The sequence below is a fragment of the Elephas maximus genome, chromosome 25, assembly GCF_024166365.1.
Source record: "Elephas maximus indicus isolate mEleMax1 chromosome 25, mEleMax1 primary haplotype, whole genome shotgun sequence".
Lineage (NCBI taxonomy): Eukaryota > Metazoa > Chordata > Mammalia > Proboscidea > Elephantidae > Elephas > Elephas maximus.
In genome coordinates this window covers 22,320,293-22,344,824 of record NC_064843.1, presented here as the reverse complement: position 1 = coordinate 22,344,824, position 24,532 = coordinate 22,320,293, and the positions used below count along the sequence as shown (strand labels likewise).

At 45.7% G+C, this 24,532-nt stretch overlaps 1 protein-coding gene across 6 annotated transcripts in view; it reads left to right on the top strand.

The window, feature by feature from the left end:
• Positions 1 to 24,532, top strand: part of EYA2 (EYA transcriptional coactivator and phosphatase 2) — a 290,014-nt gene that overhangs the window by 98,994 nt on the left and 166,488 nt on the right. For 5 of the 6 annotated variants that reach the window (XM_049869949.1, XM_049869950.1, XM_049869947.1 and 2 more), the window contains 2 exons: positions 10,074 to 10,119; positions 14,420 to 14,562. In XM_049869949.1, the coding sequence (XP_049725906.1) occupies positions 10,074 to 10,119; positions 14,420 to 14,562 (189 nt within the window). The remainder of the gene's footprint in view (positions 1 to 10,073; positions 10,120 to 14,419; positions 14,563 to 24,532) is intronic. The other variant, XM_049869952.1, reaches the window with a different exon arrangement.

Genomic DNA, 24,532 nt, shown 5'->3' with positions numbered 1-24,532 from the left:
TTCCACTTGTTCAGCTTCACTTCCTTGTGAAACCTCCTGAGGCCCTCCCTTCCTAGAGAGATTCGGTAGGTAGTTTCTCATTCATTTCTCTCTATCCAATCACATATTCAACAAAGTGAGGCACTTACTGTGTACAAGGTATTGAGAATCTGATGATAAAAAGCCCACTGCTCCCTGCCTTCGTGGACTTGGCAGTCAGACGGGCACTGTGCCCCTGGGGACACTTCTTACACTGCCTGGTGGGTGGTCACATTCTTTGGGTTAGGAGTCAGCCAGGCGAGGTGTGTATCCCAGCTGGGGCGGATGATTCAATAGGCAAGGAAAGCACGGTGTTTACCTTGCTTACCATCTCATCTGTAGTGAACCATTTCACATTTTTTCACCACATCAAATATTCTGCTTCTAGGTTTGGCTGGCATCTGTCTCTTCCCCAGCCCCATAGCACCTTCCTACAGAATCAAAGCTTCTTTTCAAATTTACAATCCCTGATGGGTGGATGACCCAGTAGGCAAGGTAAGCACAGGCTTACTCGTGCTTACTTACTAATCGGTAGTACACAATCTCACATGGGTTTCACCCCATCCTCCATAAGGCAGTTAGAAAGGATTTAATGGGATCAACGCGTTGCTGTCAAGTAGATTCTGACTCATAGTGACCCTATAGGACAGAATAGAGCTGCACCACAGGGTTTCTAAGGAGTGGCTGGTGGATTTGAACTGTTGACCTTTGGGTTAGCAGCTGGGCTCTTAACCACTGTGCCACTGGAGTGCATGTTAAATGTTTTGCATACTAAATATTCAGAAAACCAAACCAGTTCTGGCCAGTGGACCCTGACTCATGGCAACGCTGCATGTGTCAGAATAGAACTGTGCTCCATAGGGTTTTCAGGTGGCTGGATTTTTGGGAGTAGATCGCCAGACGGTCTGGGCCAGACCTTTCTTCAGAGGCACCTCCAGGTGGACTCAAACTTCCAGCCTTTCCGTTAACAGCGAAGCAGGTCGACCATCTGCTCCACCCAGGGATTCTGACACTTAGGAAACACTCAGTAGGTGTTAGCTGTGTGTCTCTCCCTCTTTAATGAGCATAGGAATCACCCGGGGACCCCCTTAAATTGCAGCTTCAGAGTCAGCCTCAAGAGTCTGCATTTCTAACGAGCGTCCAAGTGATGCTTATATTGCTGGTCCACCTGCCTCACTCTGAGGAGCACAGCTCTGGCACAGTGGCTTTTAGACTCTAGTTCACTTTGCAATCTCCCGAAGCCTGATAACAGGCAGATTGCAGGGCCCCGCCTCCATGTTTCTGATTGCCCCTCCCCAAGAAGCTTAGGCTGGGACCCCAGCGTTGGCGTTCCTCCGCCTTCCAGGAGATGCTGCTGCTGCAGCTGGCCCAGGGCCACACTGTGAAAAGCAGTGCTCTAGCACTAGTTTTCAGACTTGGCTGCACAATGGAATCACCTGGGAAGGTTTGGGGTTTGGTTTTTTTTTAATGCTAATACCCCGATCCCATTCGCAGAGAGTCTGATTTAATTGGTCAAGGGTGTGGCCCGGCATCAGGTTTTTTTTTTTTTATCTCCTCACATGATTCTGTTGCGCACCCATGGTTGAGAACCATTGTTCTAGACTCTGAATTCTTCCAGGGCAAAGACAGTTTTTCATCTATAATTCATGGATCTGTAGATATAGATATATTTAAATATACACACTCCTGTTCCTGTTTAGCACACGGAAACCGTGGTGGTGTAGTGGTTAAGTGCTACCACTGCTAAGCAAAAAGTCAGCAGTTCATATTCACCAGGCGCTCCTTGGAAACTCTATGGGGGCAGTTCTACTCTGTCCTGTAGCATGACTATGAGTCAGAATCGACTCGACGGCAAGGGGTTTGGTTTTTGGTTTATTTAGCACACAGCTTAGTGCCTGGATCTTGGTAGGTCCTTAAAAAGGATGGATGGGTGGATGGGTGGGTGGATGGGTCGATGGACGGATGGATGGAAGGAAGGGAGGGTGGAAGTGTAGGTGAATAAATACAGAGTGGTCTTGAGGAATCACAGACACTTCAAGTGGATAAAGGCTTTGAATCCTTAGCAAAGTTTCCTTAACTTCCGCCTGCCTTATTTTCCACATCTGTGAAGTCCAGATGATAATAATAGCTTTCTCATTGGATTTTATGGGGAATAAAAGAGATAATACTCATGCAGCCCTTTGCACATTGCTTGGCTTGTGAGAACCACTTGAGAAATACTAGCTATCGTTCAGTACTATTCAAGGGAAAAATTGGGTTTGAACTGTATCCTGCCTTCTGGAAGGAAGGAAAATAGTTAGCAATACTAAGACAGCAAAGCTGAATAGGGGAAATTTTTTTCTTTTAAAGTGCAGATATGTTTTTCAAAGCCGATGCTCTAATCTCATTAAGTGTTTAGGCAGAGGTGGAATCACTGCCCCATGGAAAAAGCTGGGCTGCCATCTTTTCTCAGACTTCCTGCACCTCCTCTGCCTTGGGATGACGAGATCTGATTTTCAGTTTCAGTCTCACCGGTTCCAGCCCGAGGCTGGCTGGTTTGGATTCATGGCATCCAAGCCAGGTTGCTCTGCCCAGAGCTTTGCCCAGGTGCTGACCCCAGGAGCCACAGGTCAGCTTCCCTTTCCCACTTGAAACCTTTCTCAGGTGGCTTCCTGGGGAACTGAGCACTCAGAACAACCTCTACACGAACAGAACAGAAATGACGCTTTGTGGAGTGTTGGAAACCCTGGTGGCGTGGTGGTTGAGTGCTACAGCTGCTAACAAAAAGGTCAGCAGTTAGAAACTGCCAGGCGGTCCTTGGAAACTCTACGGGGCAGTTCCACTCTGTCCTATAGGATCACTATGGGTCAGAATCAACTCGACGGCAGTGGGTTTGGTTTGGTTTTGGAGTATTTGCATAGTGTAGAGGAAACTGCTAATCCTCACTTTACGGAAGAGGACGCTGACTGTTATTACGTAAAAAATGCTGTCCGTGGGTGAGGAACTTCCACCTGTGGCAGTGTGATCGACTTCAGCCCTGTTGTTTTCCCCCTGCCCCCCACACTGTCATTTGCTTGGAGTCCTTGGGTGGCGAAAATGGTTAAGCGCTCGGTTGCTAACCAAAGAGTTGGAGGTTTGAGTCTATCTAGAGGTGCCTCGGAGCCCGAGTGGTGTAGTGGTTAAGAGCTCAAATGCTAACCAACAGGTCAGCAGTTCAAATCCACCAGCTACTCCTTGGAAACCCTATGGGGCAGTACTGCTCTGACCTATAGGGTCGCTATGAGTAGGAATCGGCTCGACAGCAGTAGGTTTAAGATTGTCACACTCTGGGCAACACTGGCTTCTATCATTGCTTTCAGTCCTCAGCAGCTCAGCTCCCCACGAGGGACCAGTGATTTGTCAGCAGTCACACAGCCACTCAGTGGCAGTCAAAATTGGGTGCATACTTCTGGGCTTCTAGTACAGTGACCCACCCTCTTTGGGTAGGTTTCCCTGTCTGTGGTATGGAGCAATTCAAGTCCCCTGCACAAGGGAGATGAGCTGATATAATTTATCCACACGTACCTTTTGTAGCAAGGCAAAGACTTGACTCAGAACATCTCTCAATAGAAATTGTCTCATCTCACTGGGGACCAGTTAAAAGACAGCCCCTGGGGTCCAGTTAGGCAATGTAACAGCGGTAGCTGCTTTCAGAATCATTAGCTTCTTAATCCTCCCAGTGAGAGGTACGAAAAGTGTGTACATTCAGATTGGGCTCACAGATTAAAGTGGTTTAAACCAGAGCCCCCGGGAGAGTGAAAAGTAATAGCTTCTGTGTGTTCAGCAGTTACCGTTTGACAGGTACCTGCCTCACATAATCCTCCCAGCAGCCCTTCAGGTTCCAGAGAGTGCCCCATTTCTCAGATGAGGAAAACCAAGGCTCAGAGAGAGGAGGTTATGGGCACAACAAGGTCACACAGCTATATTGTAGCAGAGCTGGGATTTGAAGTTGGGTCTGGAACCCTTTAAGACCCCCATGGTTTCTTGGGAAAGAACATTAAATTAACAAATTATGAGATTTGGGTTGTAGCTCTAGCCCACAGTGGGTGTGTGATAAATGTCTGTTGAATGTATGAACTGTGCATGTCCCTGGGCAAGTTACTACACAAGCACACATACTTACACGTAAGTGTGCACTGGCACACATACACACACTCCAGCTTCAATTCCTTCATAGTAAAATTAAGAGGGTTGGAGCTTATGATTTGCTCATTTATATGACCATAAAAAAAACCCTATTCCTGTCGAGTCAGTTCTGACTCATAGTGACCCTATAGGACAGAGTAGAACTGCCCCTTAGGGTTTCCAAGGAGCAGCTGGTAGATTCGAACTGCCGACCTTTTGGTTAGCAGGGCTCTTATATTACCGTATTGGCCCCAATATGCATTTGAGTTTGTAAATTCTGATATGGAGATTGGAGCCATGGTGGCGCAGTGGTTATGCGCTTGGCTGCTAACCAAAAGGTCGACAGTTTGAATCCACCAGCCACTCCTTGGAAACCCTATAGGGCAGTTCTACTGTGTCTTGTAATGTCACTATGAGTTAGAATCGACTTGACTGCAGCAGGTTTTGATGTGGAGATTTATTTTTGTGAATCCAGACTTGTGATCATTTTTAGTGATTTGCAGTTCTATATTAGCCAGTGGGCCAGTGTAGCTACTCAAGTGTGATTCGTGGACCACCTGTGTCAGCAACACCTGGGAGCTTCCTTGACCTATGGAGTCAGGGTCTACATTTTACCAAGACCCCCAGGTGAATCCTGAGCATGTTATAGGGTGCCAGGTACACTAATCCATATCCTTTTTTTTTTCTTTGCACCTTGTTATAATGTAATTAAGTACTTATTTATGTAGGTACTTGTTTACTATCCATCTTACCCACTAGGCAGTGGTCCATAAGGGCAGGGACCCTGTCCACTCTTGCTATTGTAACTCTGATCCTAGCATGTGCCTGGCACAGAGTTGGTACTTAGTACATGAATGAGTAAATGAATGTATGAATGAACTGATCCTAGAGGTTCTGGCCCTTTGTTTAGCTACACTCATCCTTATCCCATCACCCATAGGAGGCTGGGGAGGAGATGAGACTTAGAGTGTTAATTAAGTTCAGAAATAAATGGAGGAGGCTCTCTCTGCTCATCCCCACTTGAGTGCTAGCTGCTTCATTTTGTGCAGCCACATCCCTGATACACGGTGGTGAAGCTCAGAGAAATAGGTCTGGCTGTATTGGTCATCAGGTCACTAGGGCTACTTTCATCACTGGCAAAGTGGGTATGAGTCGCCATCAATTTCTTCTCCATTGACCTCAGCCTCATGGTCTCCACATGGCAGTATGAGGCCATCATAGCCAGTTTGGGGGCACAGAAATGGCTGAGAACAAAAAGTTGGTGGTCAATGGGAAGCCCACCTCCATCCCCAGGCACCAGATCACCAATGTCAAAGGGAAGGTGTTGCAGCTATATATGGTGTCTAAAGAAGACTGGAGCTCCCTTGAAGAGTGGAGTCAAAGGGTATCACCTCTGTTCCCTGTGCAGATGACCCACGTTTGTGATGGTGGGTGAGCCTTGAGAAGTATGACCACTCCCACTAGGTTGCCGGCATGCCATCTGCTTGGCCCCCCTTGGCTAGGGTCTCTGACAACTTTGGCATCTTAGGGGGACTCATTACCGCAATCCATATCCTCTCTACCCCTCTGGCAAATTGTGGTCCAATGGCCATGGTGCTGCCCAGAGCATCATCCTGCATCCAATGGCACTATAAAGGCCATGATCAAGGTCATTCCTGGGCTGAATGGGAAGCTCATGGCGTAGTCTTCGTTGTCTCCACCCGCAGCGTATCTGTTGGGAATCTGACCTGGATCTGGAAAAAGCTGTCAAATACAATGGCATCAAGAAACTGGTGAAGCATATATCTGGCGGGGGGGGGGGGGGGATCTCTGAAAGACATCCTGGGCTACACGAGGGGTCAGGCTGTCTCCTGAGATTCTAACAGTGGCGCCCACTCCGCCTTTCTCACTAGGACTGCCACTGCCCACAATGATACCTTTGTCAAGCTCACTTTCTGGTATGACGATGATGTTTGGCTACAACAACTGCAAGGTGAACTTTTTGATCCATTTGGCCCCTGAGAACTAATAGCCTTGGACCACCACCACGAAGAAGATGATGAGAGAGGCTCTCAGCTCTTGGGGAGTCCCTGCTCCATCTCTGTGCTCAATGCACTGAGAATCTCCATTCTTGCCATAGTTAAGCCAGGTCGCCTCAAGAAAGGAAGGAGCTTAGAGAGTCCTATCTTACCATGTACCACCAAGTTCATCAATGCCAAGTTCATCAGTGACGTCTACATCATCCTTAACAGGGGGAAAAAAAAGAAGGGAAGGAAAGGAAAAAGGAAGAGAATGAGAGAGGAGGAAGGAAAAAGGAAAGGCGAGAAGGAAGGTGAGGGAAGAAGGGGGGAGGAAAGAAAAAAGAAGGGAGGAAGGAGATCTTTCCATATAACACACAAATTTTCCAGGTTCTCAGTTCCCCTGAGTGTCCTGGAATGAAAAGGTTAAAAGTAATACCAATTTAAGAAAATAAAAAAAGGTAAAACCCTGTGTTTTCCAAAAATCACACAGTCTGCAGAAGGAAAACCTCTTTGCCCTTGCAGATGTCTATTCCTGGCTTACACGGTCTTCTTAGGGGCTCCTGGAGTGGTGTAAAGGGAGGGTGTTATTTCTCAAACCCTTCAAAGGTGTGGACAGCAGGCAAGGAACACCTGCTCGTGTGGGGAAGGCAGGTTGCTCAACAATTCCGAGGAACAGGGTGGAGGCGAGAAAAGAAAGCCAGGGTGAGGCAAACATGCAAATTGTGCCACAGACGTTGGAAAGAAAGACATTCGCTTCAAATTTATGGACTGCCAAGTCAATCCGAGCCCAGTGGAATGTGGTTTCCGTACATTTAGACTTTTATGAATATTTGCATATTTATGAAAGAAAACATTCAAAATGTTTAATTCAGTAAGTTATATATTACTGAACGCGCTCAAGTCATGAGCTTTTATCAGTAATGAGATGGTGGCTGGTTCAGAATGAGATCCTTTATTCTCTAGACCTGGGGGAGGATGGAGAAGGGGTGAGGCAGGAGGCCTGCCTGCTGAGCAAACCCGGAGTGGGGAGATTAGCATTGATGAGCACCTACTATATGCCTGGGGCTTTCCTCTACTTTAGACCACTGCCAGTCAAACATTTTATGTAATGTAACACATAATAAGATATGTATTTTTACGGTGCCATTCAGTACACACACACACAGGCCTATAACTAAAATATAAATTTCACTCAATTCCTTCTTACTATCGACAGCAGCGGGCAGCGGGTTATGGGCAATACATAGTCCCCGGGTAGTGCAAACAGTTAGGGCACTTGGCTGGTAACCAAAAGGTTGGAGGTTTAAGTCTATCCAGAGGGAACTCCGAAGAAGTGCCTGGTAATCTACTTCTGAAAGAGCAAAGTCATTGAAAATCCTGTGGAGCACAGTTGTATTCTGAAACATACAGAGTCACCATGAGTCTGAATCGACTCAGTGGTAACTGATTTTTGATGGGCAATACATGGCGATATTGTTTATTTTGTTTTTTAACTCTAGTTGTCACTCTCTGAACTTCAGGACACCTCTGCCCCTCCCTACCCAGTGGGTGGGACTTGCACAGCATTTGACTCAGCCAGGGAGGTGGTTAACGTATGGGCTTTGGATTCAAATAGCCCTGGGTTCAAGTCCTGTTGCCCTTACCCACAGGCTGTGTGGCTTGAGGAAAGCCCTTAATCTTTGAAGCCCCAGCTTCTTCATCTGTACTATGGGGATAATGACAGTGCCTACCTCACGGCATTGTTGTGAGGACTAAATGAGATCATACATATAAACAGGCATCGCAGAGTCAACCCCAAGTCACCCACAGCCCGTGCTGTATCATGTTGGCTATCACTGCCGGCTGCAGTGTTGAGGTGGAGAAGACAAAACTCCTGAGCCAGATCCCCAGGCTTAGGTCACAGATCTACCCGCTACAGCCTGCGTGCCTGTGGGTGAGTTACTTAAACTCTCTGTGCCTCTGGCTCTTCATCTGTAAAATGGGAGCATTAATAGAACCCTCGTCATGGGGTGGTGGTGGTTGTTGCTGGGTGCTGTCAAGTTGATTTTCTACTCATAGTGACCCCATGTGACAAAGTAGAACTGCTTTGTAGAGTTTTCTTGGAAGTAATCTTTATGGAAGTGGATTGCGAGGTCTTTCTACCACGGAGCCACTTTAGGTTAGCAAGCTCTTAACCATTGCGCCACCAGGGCTCCTTATGGGATGATATATGAGAATTAAGATAATTAATCCAGGTCAAGTATCTAGAAGAGAGTTTGGCTCTTAACAAGCACAAGGTAAATGATGGATATCATCATCTTTCTCATTATCATCACCTTATTTAATCCTCACGGCATACTTCTGAGATAAAAGTTTGTGTCCCCATTGCACAGGAATGGACTCTGAGGCTCATAGACCCTCGCAACCTCCCAATAGTCCCGTAGCAGTAAGTGGTATAGATGGAATTGCAAGTTGGTCTATCAGAGCCCCCAGCTCAGGGACTAAGAGTAGCTCAGGGCTGTGGGGGCCTTGGGGACATTTCTCAGGTGACTCAAGGACATGCCACCCACTGCCAGCCACTGTCCTACATAACAGGGAATGTCAATCAGCAGATTGTGCACACTGTCCCCATCAGTAGACTCGTTATCTGGTATTTGGCCAGGCCTCCATAGTGGGGAGGGAGGTTGAGTTCCATTGTTAAAGATGATGTAGATCAAAAATAGTCCCCAGTGATGATGGTCTGACTGGGACTGGAGGGACCCCAGAGAACATGGCCCCCGGACTCTCTGTTAACCCAAAACTAAAACCATTCTGAAGCCAACTCTTCAGACAAAGATTAGACTGGACTATAAGACAAAAAATGATACTTTGAAGAGGGTGCTTCTTAGTTCAAGCAGATACATGGGACTAAATGGGCAGCTCCTGTCTGGAAGTGAGATGAGAAGGCAGAAAGGGACAGGAGCTGGTTTAATAGATACGGGAAATCCGGGGTGAAAAGGAGGAGTGTGCCGTCACATTATAAGGAGAGCAAGTAGGGTCACATAACAATGTGTGTATACATTTTTGTATGAGAAGCTAACTTCAGCTGTAAACTTTCACTCAAAGCACAATAAGAAAAAAAAAAGTCCCCAATGAAGTGTTTATTTATTAGTTCTTTGGCACACATCTCTGCCAGCTTGATTCTGTCACCTTTTCATCACCGCCTTCGTCGTCTGCCCTCTGTGATGCTCGGATGCTGTGTGTCCAGTGATACAGTGCAAAGCAAGTGCCTCAGAGTTCAGGCCTCTTCCCTCTCTCTGCTCCATGCTGAGTGGAGCCCCGGAGATGATCCGAGATGTGCCTTCCCCTAAGTGCTGGGGCCAGTCCCACCTGAACCCCATGGACTGAGGGTAGGGAGGGAGAGTCCCCCAAGGAACATCAAGGTAATGTCATCAAAAGAGAAACAGATGTTAGACCGTCAAAGCCAAGAGGTATCTACCATTCTGGGGTTGCTGGGGTTGCCTTTGAGGCAGGGAAAAGAGCTAGACTCCACCCATGAGTGGAAATGGCACTAGCTTGGGAGTCAGAACCCAGTTCAAGTCCCAGTTGTGCTGCTGCCGAGTCAGGTGACCTGGTTCAAGCACATTCTGGCTGTCTCTTGCTGGCCTCAGTTTCTCCACCTGTGTAATGGGTGGGGAGTGGATTCTACCTTGATGATTCAAGATACTATATGTAGTCCTTCACTGAGCACCCAAAGACAAAGCGCATCCAGAAAAGATTCTCAAGAAGGACGGGGATAAAATGCTTCACCTCAGATCTGCTTTTGTGGTTGAGAAAGTCCCTGGCAATTCCTTTCTTAGTTTCTTCCTGCTTGAGCCAGCATCCGAAGTCACAACTTTTGCAGAACATCTTCCTGACAGCTAAAGCCCTTCAAATGTTTCTTGTTCCCTCCAGGCATCTCCACATCGGGCCTTCCGTGTGTGTCCCAGCCTCTTGCCAGGTGAGCACCCTTGTCTTGTCTCCTGACCACACTCCTGTTTTCCTTCTTGGAGGGTGGAGGTCAGGAGAGAGGGCTCTGGAGCCAGACTTCCTGGGTGGAAGCCCCAACACCAGGACTTACTAGCTGAGCGACCTTGAGCAAGTGACTCTGCTTCCTGAGGTCTCAGTCTCCGCATCTACAAAAGGCAGGAACCATAATGCTTGCCCCCCAGGGAATGAGCTAAAACAAGTCAAAAGTCCTTGGAATGGTGCCTGCAATGGATTGGGCTGAGAGAGTGAGCTATTTCTTTCTTCTCTGTTCTTTTTCCATTTCCTTTCATTTTTCTTTTTTCCCTTGCTCTCCTCTCACATCCTGTGCAATAGACTTCTTTCTCCATTCTTCCCTCCCTTTCTTCTCCCCGTCTCTCCCTCTTTTTCCTGCCCTCCTGCCCTTTCTATCGGTTGCCCTCTTTCTTGCTCCTTCCCCCTTTCCCTCTTCTCCTTCCTCTTGCTCTCTTCCTCCCTCCCTTCTCATTTTCTGTCCCTTCCTTCTCCCTCTCCCTCCCTCCCCTCCTCCCCTCCCCCTCTCCTCCCTCTCCTTCATCATCTCTCTTTCCTTCTTCCGGCCCCGCCTTGCATGCTTTCTTCTTACTCCAAATCTTCACCCAACTCTCCTCAGTGCCAAACCCCACACTGAGCCCTGGTGACTTAGAGATGAACGAGGCACAGACCCTGTCCTCAGAGAGCTTCCAGTCTAGTGGGGAGACAGTCTAGTGACTGGAAGCTATCAGCATGGGAGCATCAATGTTCCCTGCAGGAAAGCGCAGGGGCAGGGGAGCTCAGAGATGGGCAAAGCTCACCAGGGCCCTCTGTGCCTGCCCTCGAGGTGCTGCCGGTCTGCGCCCCGCAATGGGAGAAGCCCCTCTGCTAGAGGGTAGACTCCTCAGCACCTGGAAATGTTCCTTCCTTGCCAACAAGGGAGAAGCTGTTAAAGAACAAACGTATTTGCTTAGCCATCCTTTCCCTCCAGAAGGTGTTTTGGGGCGTGGTTAGAAGCAGCTGAGGACTGTTAGAATCTACCCAGCTTCATTTTACGGCCTCATGTTAGAGAACTTCACTATCCTTGCTCTGGGTGACTTTAGCCCCAGTTTAATCCAAGTTGGGTTAATTGATTTTGAAGGGAAATAGGAGTTGATCATCTCAGAGTTCCTCCTTCTCCTCTTTTGAAGGAGCCCTGGTGGTGGCACAACGGTTAAATGCTCTGCTGCTGACTGGAAGGTTGACAGTTCAAACCCACCCAGCAGCTCTGCAGGAGAAAGACCTGGCAATCTGCTCCCATAAAGATTACAGCCTAGAAAACCAGTGGGGGCAGTTCTGCTGTGTCACATGGGGTTGATATGAGTCGGAGTTAACTCAATGGCCCCTCACAACAGCAACTTCTGTTCTAAGGAAGGGTGCAAATTGTGAGCATTTTCAAATGAGATTCCCTGCTCAGCACCAAGTCCGTCTGGCCAGATGTGTGTCCTCCTGGCCCCCCACGGAGCCTGGATATTGGCTGATGGAACACCTCCCAGGCGTGAGTCTGGCATCTCCAGCTCAAATGGTTTCTTATACATTTTAGAACAAGTTCCCAAAATAACCCTTCATCACAGTAGTAGTCAAAAAGAAAAAAGGGCACGAGGACATTTTTTTATAATTCCTTAAAATTCTGCATCTGTCTCACACCCTGTGATCCGGGGCTGCATATGTAGGAGGAGCTCTGGAGCCCAGGAGGCTTCAATGAAAGTGATGTAACCAACGTGGAATCATCAGACACGGGTTAGGAAGCTCATCCGCATGTACTGCTAAACATGCCAGTTAGAATTGTTAGGTACATGATGCCAAGTTGCAGGTGGCTAGGGTATTGGTAACCTAAAGGGTAAGAACATAGCCACTGGAGCCAGGGTTTAAGCCCTATATCAGCTGTGTGCTTTCGGCATGTTACTTAGACTCTCTGTGCCTCCGTTTTCCTATCTGTAAAATGGGCATAAGAATAGGAACTACCTGCAAGAGTTGTCAAAGTTGCTGTGAGGATCAAGTGAGCCAATTCATCTAATTACATGAAGAAATTAGAAGAGTGCCTGGCACATAATAGACTCAAGAATTGTTAAGTGTTTTTATCACTAACTGCAGTGGGCTTGGTAGGGGCTGCTGCAGACGGAGTGATTCTTAATCCAAGGGACGGCCACTCCACAAATCCAGCTGATGGTGCCACGCACGAGTGCCCACCCAGGCTGTCAACCCATCTGATTTCCAGGAAAAAGTGGAAAAAGGGAGTGTGGGATAGAGAGAGAGAGAGAGAGAGTGTGTGTGTGTGTGTGTTAAATCTTCTGGTTTTAAAATATTGTCAATAAATTTTTAAAAACTTCATCGGCCAAAGTATATATGTATATATTTATATTTATTTATACAGATGCACATATATGTGTGTATAGATGTGTAGCTATGTACACACAGATATGTATTTAAGGAGCCCTGGTGGCACAATGGTTAAGCACCCAGCTGCTAACTGAAACGTCAGCAGTTCAAACCCATCAGCGGCTCCATGGGAGAAAAGACCCAGCGATCTGCTCCAGTAAAGATTATAGCCTAGGAAACCCTATGGGGGCAGTTCTGTTTTGCCCTATAGGGTCACTATGAGTTAGAATCAACTCTACAGCACACAACATATATATATATACACACACACACACACACGTGTGTGTGTGTGTGTGTATGTATCTCCATGAATCCATGGGCTGGATATGGCCGCCAGGCCACCTTCATGTTAAAACAGCTCACCCTGTCCTTACTACTACAGAAAAAGAGCTGCCTGTAGGGCTGGATCAGCCTCAGTCCTGTAATTGAGAAACCACAAACCTTTTGGCTACTGTCAGTCATGGGGTCTGGAGTCAGGCTCCTGAGTTAAAGTTCTGGATCTACTCTCCAGCTGTGACTTTGGGTCTCTGACAGGGCTTCCTCACCTCTAACGCAGAGTTAATATGAGCATCCGATGAGCTATAATGCATACCCTGTGCATAGGTGAGGCAATTCCTAGCCTGTAGTAATCATACAAAGGTTGGTAGCAGGCATTATAGTACAAATGTTTTAGTAGGTGGCCTTTTGAAATCTGGCCATTTATGGAACCTCTTATAATATAACCCATTTGGGTTCTTTGGCTGCAAGCAACAGAAACCGACTTCAGCTGATGTAAGCCCCAAAGGATTTTTGGAGGGGGAAAGATCTGGAGTAGCTCACAGTGTGAGTGAAAATGGAATAAGCAGACTTTGAGAAAAACCAAGAATAGGATAGCTCCTGAAACCGAAGTAGTTGGGAGAAACTAAAAGACCGTCTCTTCAGGGTAGAGCTGTTGGAATGAATTATTCATCCCAAGATTTGAATTTCCAGAAAAGAGTCTAATTGGATGACCTTCTATGATGTGCCCACCCCTTGACTAAGAGCAGGACATTTTTGACTGATAGCCTTATCCAAACTGCAGTTAATTGGGAACAGGCTTATCCAAACTGCAGTTAATTGGGAAGGTGTATAAATTAGGAATAGACAATCAGGGTGGGATAGTCTATGTTGTTGTATGCCATGAAGTCGATTCCAATGCATAGCGACCCTATAGGACAGAGTAGAACTGCACCCACAGGGTTTCCTAGGCTGAAATCTTTATGGGGACGGATTGCCAAGTCTTTCCTCCTGTGGGGCTGCTGGTGGGTTTGAACCTCTGACTTTTTGATTAGCAGCCAAGCGTGTAACCGTTGCGCCAACAGGGCTCCTTAGGGATAGGCTATACTGCAGTAATAAATAAACCCTGGAATCTCAGTGGCTTAACACAACCAGGTTTATTTATTACACAGGTAAAGTCCAATACGGATTAGGTGAAACTCTCCAGGGCAGCTCTCCTCTACACACTGACTCAAGGATCCAGGATGTGTCCATATCATGGCCTTGTCATCTCAACCCGTGCCCTCCACAACTACTGCCAAAAGAGGAGAGAGGGCAGGAGGGCCACAGGGGTGTGTTTTAATTGGCCAAGCCTGTGAGTGGCTTACATTCCTGACCTCACTTTATTGGGCAAAACCCAGCCACATGGTCATATCTAACTGCAAGGGAGACAGGAAGTGTATAGTCTTTCTGGTGACTGTGAAGAGGAAAATGAGGTGGGATTTGATGAACACATAAGTTGTCTCAGGAAGAGTAAATACCCAAAGGAAAATGGTAGTATTGACACCAAAATAAGGGGGGAGGGATGCTGGGCTGTGCTAGGAGATTTAACCTTCTCTCTTTCTGTGCAGACCTTGCCCACGTGTCCTGCCCAGCCAACCTTCCACAGCCATGGCAGCCTATGGCCAGACGCAGTACAGCACGGGGATCCAGCAGGCTGCTCCCTACACAGCCTACCCACCCCCGGCACAAACCTATGGAATCCCTTCTTACAGTGAGTACCAGACCAAGACCTTACAGTCTCCCTGGGGCCACCTCTTGCCTCAGTTAAGTGCAGAATGATAAATGAAATGAGTCTAATTTTGGATTGGAGATAGAGGAGGAGAGACACTTTAAATATTGTTCAAGTTTTATAGACTATATCAAAGCCTCTTTTGATTGCCAGGACTCAGAAATCCAATCCAAGTTGGCTTGGAGAAAGTGGAAATTTCATGATTCACATCACTAGGAGATCCAAGGGTAAACTGACATCACGTATGGCTGGATCCAGGTGCTCAAATGATGTCATGAGGAATTTGTCTCACTCTGTCTTCAACTCTGCCTTCCTCTAAGTTGGTTTTACCCTCACACAGGCTCTCCCCATCTGGAGGCAAAGATGGTGCCTATGGACTCTTGGCTTGCATCCTTCAGCTCAGCATTTTTGGGGGAAGGAGAGCCCATCTTTTTCAGTAGTTTCAACAGAATCCCAGGGATAAATTGCACAAACGTAATGTTGGGTGGGAAAAGCAAGTTGCTAATGAATGCATACTAAGAGATACAACGCATGTAAAGTTTTAAAACATGCAGAATGATACTCTACATTGGAGTCAGCAAACTACAGCCCATGGGCCAAATGTGGCCCTCTGCCTGCTTTATAAATAAAGTCTTATTGAAACAAAGCCATACTCATTCATTTTCTTATTGTCTATAGCTTTTCATACTACAATGGCAGAGTTGAATAGTTGTGACAGAGACCCTCTGACCCCTAAAGCAGAAAAAATATTAAATTAAAAAAATTATGTATTACAGCCTATCCTCATTATTCATAGATTCTCAAAATCAGTACTCAGGACACTGTTCTCATTCATGAACAGATGCCGTGGAGAGCAGCGAAAAATTTGAGTTGTCCAGTGCACGCATTCCCAGCTGAGGCTGAACAAGACTGTTTCGGTATTCACTAATTCAATGTTTCTGGAGACTTTTTAGAACAGAACTACTTCAAATAATGAGAATCTACTATATTTCAAATTATGATGCCTGGTATAATGAAAAAAAAGAGGGTTATAAGAGAAAAGATAACAAGGAAGACTCAATTTGGATTCCACAACCAGGGAAGACCTTTTAAATAAGGAGCTAATTCAGCTGAGAACCGAGAAATGACCAGGCAGAGGGAACAACCCGTGGGAAGCACCAGAGATAGGAAGAAATTTGGCATGACCAAGAAGACCAGTGGCTCCAGCGTGGTGGAAGATGAGGCTGGGAGATGGGCAAGGTCTTGAAGACCCCACGAAGGATTTTGGGTTTTATTTCAAGTGAGACAGGGAACCATTGGAGGGTTTATAAACGGAGGGTGATATGATACAATTTAGGTTTTTAGAGATAACTTTGGCTGCTGCGAGGAGGTTGGATTGGAGGGAAGCAAGAGGAGAAGCAGGAAGGCCAGTTGGAAGACTTCATGTGTTCATGGAGGAGAGATGTGGTGGACGCCTGGGCCAGGGCAGCGGCAATGGACAGACAGAAGTGGACAGATTCCAGAGTGACTCTAGAGGTGGAATTGGCAGGTCAAGCGGGGTGTCTTAGTTTCTTCCTACTGCTATAACAGAAATACGACAAGTGGTTGGCTTTAACAAACAAATTTATTTTCTCACAGTCTAAAAGTCCCATTGCCATCAAGCCAATTGTGACTCATAGTGACCCTCTAGGACAGAGTAGAACTGCCCCATAGTGTTTCCAAGGAGTGGCTGGTGGATTCAAACTGTCGATCTTTTGGTTAGCAGCTGAGTACTTTCTCAACCACTGCGCCACCAGGGAAACCCAAATTCATGGCGCTGGCTCTGGGGGAAGGCTCTCTTCCTCTCTCTGTTGGCTCTGGGGGAAGATCTCTTTCCGTTTCTGTTGTCCCGGCATTTCCTTATTCCTTGGCAATCTGCCCTTGGCATGTGTCTTCCCCTCTGTTTGCTTTCTTGCTTTGTGCCTTATTTGCATATGTTATATCTTAAAAGTGACCAGATTTAGGACACACTCTATACTGGTATAGCCTCATTAGCATTAGAAAGAAAACCCTGTTCCCAACGGGATTAAGTAAGGGTTAGGATTTACAACACATATTTTGGGGGCCACAATTCAGCCCATAACTGGTAATAGTGTTGGTAATGGTACCTATGATCGATTTACTGCCTCTGACGGTGCTTTGTGTCCTCGAATTCCTTTAGCCCTCACGGCAACCTAATGAGGAAGGTCAGTCACATCATTAACCTCATTTGAAGGATAAAGAAGTGAAGGCTCAGAGAGGGTAGATAACTTGCCCAAGGCCACCCAGCTGGTTGGTGGCAGATGTGGAATTAAACGCAGGCAGCTTGACTCCGGAATCCAAGCTCTTCAACACTGAGGTTTGCTGCCTATAGACAAGCATTCCATAAATTCTGGGGGATTACCTGTTACAGACCTTGGCCAACAGGTGTGGGCATCTTCTCTCGCTTCCTTTCTTTCCTGGGCTAGAAGACTTATGATACAATCACACATAAGTTACCTTGCCTGGCTGACAGCCAAGAAAAATGAAGCCATGTTACTTTTCAGCACAAAAGAGAAAACTTACCCTGTTCCCAGACAAAACATAGCATCGGATGGAAACTCATTTGGTTCGAAGTTATTTTATCGTCTTGGTACCGTCTCGGTTACTTTCCAAAGAGTCTATCTCCTGATAATACAGCATAGGCAACAAGAGCACAGTTCTGGAGTTCCACCACCTGGTTCACATCCCACCTCTGACCCTTGCTGGCTGTGACACCTTGCAGAAGCTACCTCACCTCTCTGAGCTTCGGTTTCTTCATTCATATGCTGGGAGTAATACTAAGTCTGGCCTGCACAGGGTCGTTGTGAGGATTAAATGAAATCTCCTGTATTAAGGGTGAAGGAGCCCTGGTGGTGCAATGGTTAAGCAGTTGGCTGCTAACCAAAAGATTGGTGGCCCAAAGCCACCAGCCACTCCGTGGGAGAAAGATCTGGCAATCTGATTCTATAAAGATTACAGCCTCGAAACAACCCTATGGGGCAGTTCTACTCTGTTCTCTAGGTTTGCTATTGAGTCAGAATCGCCTCAACAGCACACAACAGCAGCAACATACTAGGGATTGGCTAAGTATTTCTGTTGAGGACCAGATAGGAAATATTTTCAGCTCTGTTGCAGTTACTCAACTCTGCCATTGTAGTGCAAAAGCAGCCAGACAATACGTAAACTACTGGGTTTGTCTGTGTTCCAATAAAACTTTATTTGTACAAATAGGCAGTGGCCCATATTTGGCCCCTGGGCCGTAATTTGTTGATCCCTGATCTGTATAGCTCACAAGGCCCAGCTGAGGGGACACGCTCAGTCAATGGCAGCTATATCAGTAGAAGCCAAGTAGACGAACACACCCAGAACGTCCGTGTCACTGGATAATAACAGGTGGGATGAAAAGTTGTTTCCCTTCTCGTATGCCTGTGCCTGAGCAAGCATATGTGTTTGCTCATCGTCTGGACAAACGTTGTTGAGTCTTGTTAGGAAGAATTTTTTTATTACTCCTTGACAAATAGCATTATTTACCTTTGTTTAAATAGCTGCAGGGAAATGGCACGATTGAGCGAACTAGACAAGAGGTTAGTATTGAGTATTTTTTCTCAATTTATTATGCAATATTTAAGACATGTATAAAAGCATGAAGAATAATATACTACAAAGATCCATGAACCAACCATCTAACTTAAAAAATAAAAAAACAAAGGGAGGGTACTCCCTTTTTCTCAGAGATTCTCACACCCCCAAATTTGATGTTAGTCATTCCCATGACTTTGTTTATGTAGAACAAGCATTTTCCGTAAAGGGCCAGAGAGTAAACATTTTTGGCTTTGCAGGCCATACAGGCCTCTACTGTTGTTAGGTGCCATTGAGTCAGTTCCAACTCATAGCGATCCTCTGTAAAACAAAACGAAACATTGCCTGGTCCAGCGCCATCAGTACAATCATTGCTCTTTGAGCCCGTTATTGCAGCCACAGTGTCAATCCATCTCACTGAGGGTCTTCCTCTTTTTTGCTGACCCTCTACTTTACCAAGCATGATCTCCTTCTCCAGGGAGTGGGCCCTCCTGATAACATGTCCAAAATATGTGAGATGTAGTCTCACCATCCTTGCTTCTAAGGAACGTTCTGGTTGTACTTCTTCCAAGATAGATTTGTTTATTCTTCTGGCAGTCCATGGTATATTCAATATTCTTTGCCAACACCATAATTCAAATGCCTCCATTCTTCTTTGGGCTTCCTTATTCATTGTCCAGCTTTCGCATGCATATGAAACGATCGAAAATACCATGGACTGCCAAATGAAAACACTCTGTTTGAATTACTCAGAGCTCTGCCATGGTAGTGCAAAAAGCCATAGACAATAATAAATAAGTAGACATGGCGGTGTCCCAATTAAACTTTATATATAAAAACAGGCAGAGGGCTACATTTGGCCTGTGGGCTGTTGTTTGTGGACCCCATTACTTACCATGTTTTAAAACTTTATATGTATTGTCTTTTAGTATGCATTCTTATGCAACTTGCTTTTTCCATTCAGCATTATCATTGTGAAATATATCCCTGTTCATGCATATTGCTATAGTGCTTTCATTCTCACAATTTACTTATTCACTTACTGGTGGTCATTTAGGGTTTGGGGTTTTTGTTTGCTTGTTTCCCATTACATAGAATGCTACAATCAATATCTTTGGCTGAGTGAAGCAAGCCAGGCACAAAATATTGTATGATCCCACTTATGTGAAATATCTAGAACAGGCATAGAGACCAAAGCAGATTAGTAATTTCCAGAGGCTGAAGGAAGAGGGGAATGGGGAGTATAAAAAGAGAGAGACAGAGAAGGCTGAGCCCCCCATGCTGCCTCTGAAATGCAAGTGGGGGCTTTTCTTTAAGGTAAACTTCTGGGGATGGGGAACGGGGGAGCCCTCAGTCTTCTTTCCACAGCTCCCCATGGCTCGATTGCATTGGCTTGCAGGCCCAAGTAACCTGAGCCTGCAAGTACGCAGTTGAAGCAAGTAAGATTGTCAGAAGCAGAAAGCCCCCTTAGAACATGAGATGACAAGGCTGGAGGGAGATCTTGGGGCCGGTTTGTGGCCGTTACGTGAGCTGTGGTGTGTGTATGACTGGAGGCACATGAGATAATCTTAGGTGGTGCACAAATGCACTTGAGAATAATTTTATAGTTACATTTTAATTATTTTAATATGCATTAGGAAAAAATATATATATAGCATAGAGAACTTACAATTTCTTCGTCATTACTTAGGGCAAGCAAAATTGTTTTAAAATTAAGTTAATTTAAGGAAAAATGTGCAATGAATCATTGTGTCAGTGATCCTCGAATATGGGAAACCAAGCAGGTGGTACACCAGTGATTGGAGTTAACCTGTTGCCATCAACTCGATTCTGACTCATAGCGACCCTACAGGACAGAGTAGAACTGCCCCATAGGGTTTCCAGGAAGCGGCTGGTGGATTGGAACTACTAACCTTTTGGTTAGCAGCCAAACTCTTATTTGGTCCAAAGCCCTCATTTTACTCATGAGAAAACTGAGACTTGGGGAGGGAGGGGACTTGCCTAAGTGATACCACAGGGCCGGGACAGGAACGAGGACTCTCCTGCCCTACCATGCAGTGGAATGACCAAGAAGATGCACCACTGAGCTCTGTATAGGAAGAGTGGACCGTTGATCTTTTCAACACAAGGCAGCACATATTGGTCCTCAACCTGGGACCTCCAGGGGCGCCTCTCACTCAGGGTCAAAGCCAAAGGCTTTCTAATCCTGTAAATCTGCCCTGCCCCACTTCCATGGGCTCTCTGACCTCATAGCTTGCTCGCTCCCCTGCTGTTGTTCCACTCCAGCCACACTGGGCTCCTGGCCGTTGGCTCCTCCAACCTGCTGCACATGACCCTGCCTCAGGCCCTTTGCACATACTCTTTCCTCTGCCTGGATTGCTCTTCCTCCATTATCCACACCATTATCCACACCATGCTCCCTCACTTCCTCCCATGGGACCTTTCCTGATCACGCACTTTAAAATTCCAACTCTCTGCTCCCCTTCAGCCAACTTTCCTCCTTCATTATTTCCTGCTTTATTCTTTACCGTAGCACCACAAAACTGTAAAACCAAACCCAAACCCTTTGCCGTCGAGTCGATTCCAACTCATAGAGACCCAATGGGACAGGGTAGAACTGCCCCGTAGGGTCTCCAAGGAGCAGCTTGTCGATTCAAACTGCCAACCTTTTGATTAACAGCCAAGCTCTTAATCACTACACACCAGGGCTCCAAGACTGTAAAGGTCCAAAAAAATCAAATGTGTGTGCAAGATTGTGCTAGTATGAGGTCAATGAGATGACAGGGAAGACTGAGTGCAGCTGGCCATCTGAGCCTGCCAAGGGTCTGGGAGCCAATCATGTTATATCCAAAATCGTGTCACCCAGAGTGTGTTACTATGTGGTTCTACTATAATGTGTTTTGCTTACTTCTCTGCTGTCAGTTTCCTCCCACTAGAGTTAAGCTCCATTAGGGCCGAGACTTTTTTTTTAATTGTCTTTAGATGAACGTTTACAGAGCAAACTAGTTTCTCATTAAACAATTAATACACATATTGTTTTGTGACATTGGTTGCTAACCCCACAACATGTCAACATCTCCTCTCCTCGACCTTGGGTTCCCCATTACCACCCTTCCTGTCCCCTCCTGCCTTCTTGTCCTTGCCCCTGGGCTGGGGTGCCCATTTAGTATCATTTTATTTTATGGGCCTGTCTAATCTTTGGCTGAAGGGTGAACCTCAGGAGCAACTTCATTACTGAGTTATAAGGGTGTCCAGGGGCGATACTCTTGGGGTTTCTCCTGTCTCTGTTAGACCAGTAAGTCTGGCCCTTTTTGTGTATGTGAGTTAGAATTTTGTTCTACGTTTTTCTCCAGTTCTGTCCGGGATCTTCTGTTGTGATCCCCGTCAGAGCAATCAGTGCTGGTAGCCAGGCCCCATTTAGTTGTGCTGGACTCAGTCTGGTGGAGGCTGTGGTACTTGTGTTCCATTAGTCCTTTGGACTAATCTTTCCCTTGTGTCTTTGGCCTTCTTCATTCTCCCTTGTAGAGCAGTCTTTTGCCTGTTGCATTCACTGCTGTATCCCAGCATCAAGAATAGGGCCTGGCACTTAGTAGGTGCTGAGTCAACTTTTGTGGAATGAATGGACAGATGTCCAATGTGTTTTTATTGTTGGCGCTCTCTTGGAAATGTGCGTACTTACATCATTGCTTCCAAGAGCTGAAGCCAGTGCAACCTGAAGGTAGTTCCTGAGTATCTTACAGAGGCCTCACTCTCGTTGCCATGAAGATATTTGCCCAAGATGCTTGGGGAGTAGGTATCTGATGACATCAGACCATCCCCCGACCAAACTGTGGGAATATTTCCTTTTAACGAAATCCCTTACAGCAGTGCTTCTCATCTGGAGCTAAATACCAGTGCTCGTTTCTGCCTTGTTAATTTTGAATCCATCACGGATTGATACTTGAGTGAAATACCATTGAAATGAATTAATTACTAGGAAAATGAAATTAAAATTAAAAAAAACCAAAGGCATATGAAATTCAAGCCTAGTGACAAGACCTTAGCTTTAACAGCAATATGAAATTGGCTTGACAGTTTCTGAGTGCTTACCTCTCAGGTTCTGTACCTGTCACATCATGAGCTATGACTTGTCCATGGACCACACTATGGACATCACTGACTTACAGGACTGAATCTCTAACGGACCTTTGCCATATTCTTTTCTCTTTCTCATGACTTAGGATTTTATGAGTCAACCATTTCTTGAAACAAAAGGCGAGGGAATAACTTGACTTTGTTTTCTTTCCTATTTGTTCATTTGGGAGGTACTTACTGAGCACCTACTATGGCAGTGAACAGGCAGACCTACCCCCGACTCCACTCCCTTGAGTTCTCATTGTTAAACAAGGAACTGTGATGAGTGCCGGGAAGGAAGAGAACTAGGTGCTCTGGAGGGGGTAATTGAGGGACCGGCTTTTCGGGGAATTAACACTGAAGCTGAGAAATCGAGGCTAAGAAGGTATTAGCCTGGCAAAGAGGAAAGAGGAGTACATTCCAGGCAGAGGGAACAGCATGTACAAAGCCCTGAGTCTGAAGACAGGTTCCTGCAGCCTGTCTGTATCTATTTAAAAACGAAAAGATGAGCATGCCGGTGGTAGCAGCAATTCCACGTCTCCTCTCTAACCTAGATAAACACTTCAGTGTTGCACAAGGAAGCATGTCCACTTCCTCGTTGGTTGTGATGGCAAAAAAATTGGAATCAGCCTAGAGGCCTGTTATGAGGGGACTGACTGAATAAGTTGTGATATTCCGTACTTTGGATTTCCACCCAGCCATTAAAGTGAAAGCACATGGCTTGAGCAGAGCACAGGGAGGTGGGGGGGTGGGAGAGGTGGGCAGAGCTCACGTAGTGCCTTGGGGGTCACGGCGAAGAGTTGAGATTTTGTTCTAGGTGCACGGAGAGAGCCTGTACCTAGTGCACCCATAAACTATTCCTAGAAAACTGAACAAGATAAGGTGCCACAGAAATATTGTTTATTGCTGTCATCATCATTACAACTGAAGTCTTGCACCGTCTACTGCATAAAACTCACATTTATTATTGAGAGGCATCAAGATAAGGAACAGAAAACTTTGACTTCAGAGTTATCTGCTAATTGTGAGGCCCTGATTAAGTGGCCTGACTTTCTGAACCTCTGTTTCTATGTCTTTAAAATGGGAATAATAATATTACCTGTTTTGTGGAATGGTTGTGAGGATGAATGAGATGTCCATTTTGAAGTAGCTGGCTCTGCAGAGCCTTGTATGTTTGTTCCTTCCCCTTCCTTTATCCTCTCAGCAACCCTGCTGGTGGGTATTAGCATCTCATTTCATAAGGGAGGAGGGGAGAACTTCCGAGCTCAAGTTGGAGGAGAAATGGTTCCTAAGGTGACTGGGTGAGCAGGAGGGAAACCACAATTACAAAAGCATCCCCAGGACTCAAAAGGTTCTTAAAGGAATGCAGTCTTAAACAACAACGAAATACTATTTTGCACCTATGAGATAGACAAAGATAAGCCATGTTTGATAATGCATCAGGTATAAGGGCGTGGGGAAGCAGACATTCACTGATGGTTTGGAGAGGGTGTCTGTCTATCCGCTAGGAAGGACCAGTTAGGAACATCTCTGAGGGTTTACAGTGCTCCTACCCTTGAACCCAGAAATTCCAAATACGGGGAATTTACACCACGGATACACTTATACATGTACACAAAGGTAGATACATACATGCATACATACATACATACGTGCATGGGTGATACATGTATATGTATGTATTTACAGAGAGAGACTATAAACTAAACTGAAGCAAATATGTGTATATGCATATATGTATATATATTTTCTCTGTGTATATGTATATATATTTATATGCACATATAAATATATATTATTTTATTTACATATATACATTTTATTTAAAATGTATATACTACATATATACATTTTAATAATATATACCTATAAATACATATATATTATTAATATATACCTATAAATATATGTATAATTACAGCTTAATTTATGGCCATAAAATCTAACAACTGCCCACAGTCCGTGAATAGAAGACTGCTTAAATGATAGGGCAGCCATACAGTGGAATGAGGAAAAACTGTATGAGCTGATGGAGAATGGTTGCCTCAATATATTGTGAAGTAATAAAAGAAGAAGAGAAAAATGCAGAACAGTATTTGTAGAACATTCCCATTTATTTTTTTTTAAAGAGGGAATATTGTTGTTGTTGTGTGCCATCAAGTCAGTTCTGACTCATGGTGACTCCATGTGACAGAGTAGAACTGCCCCATAGGGTCTTCTAGGCTGTAATCTTTATGGGAGC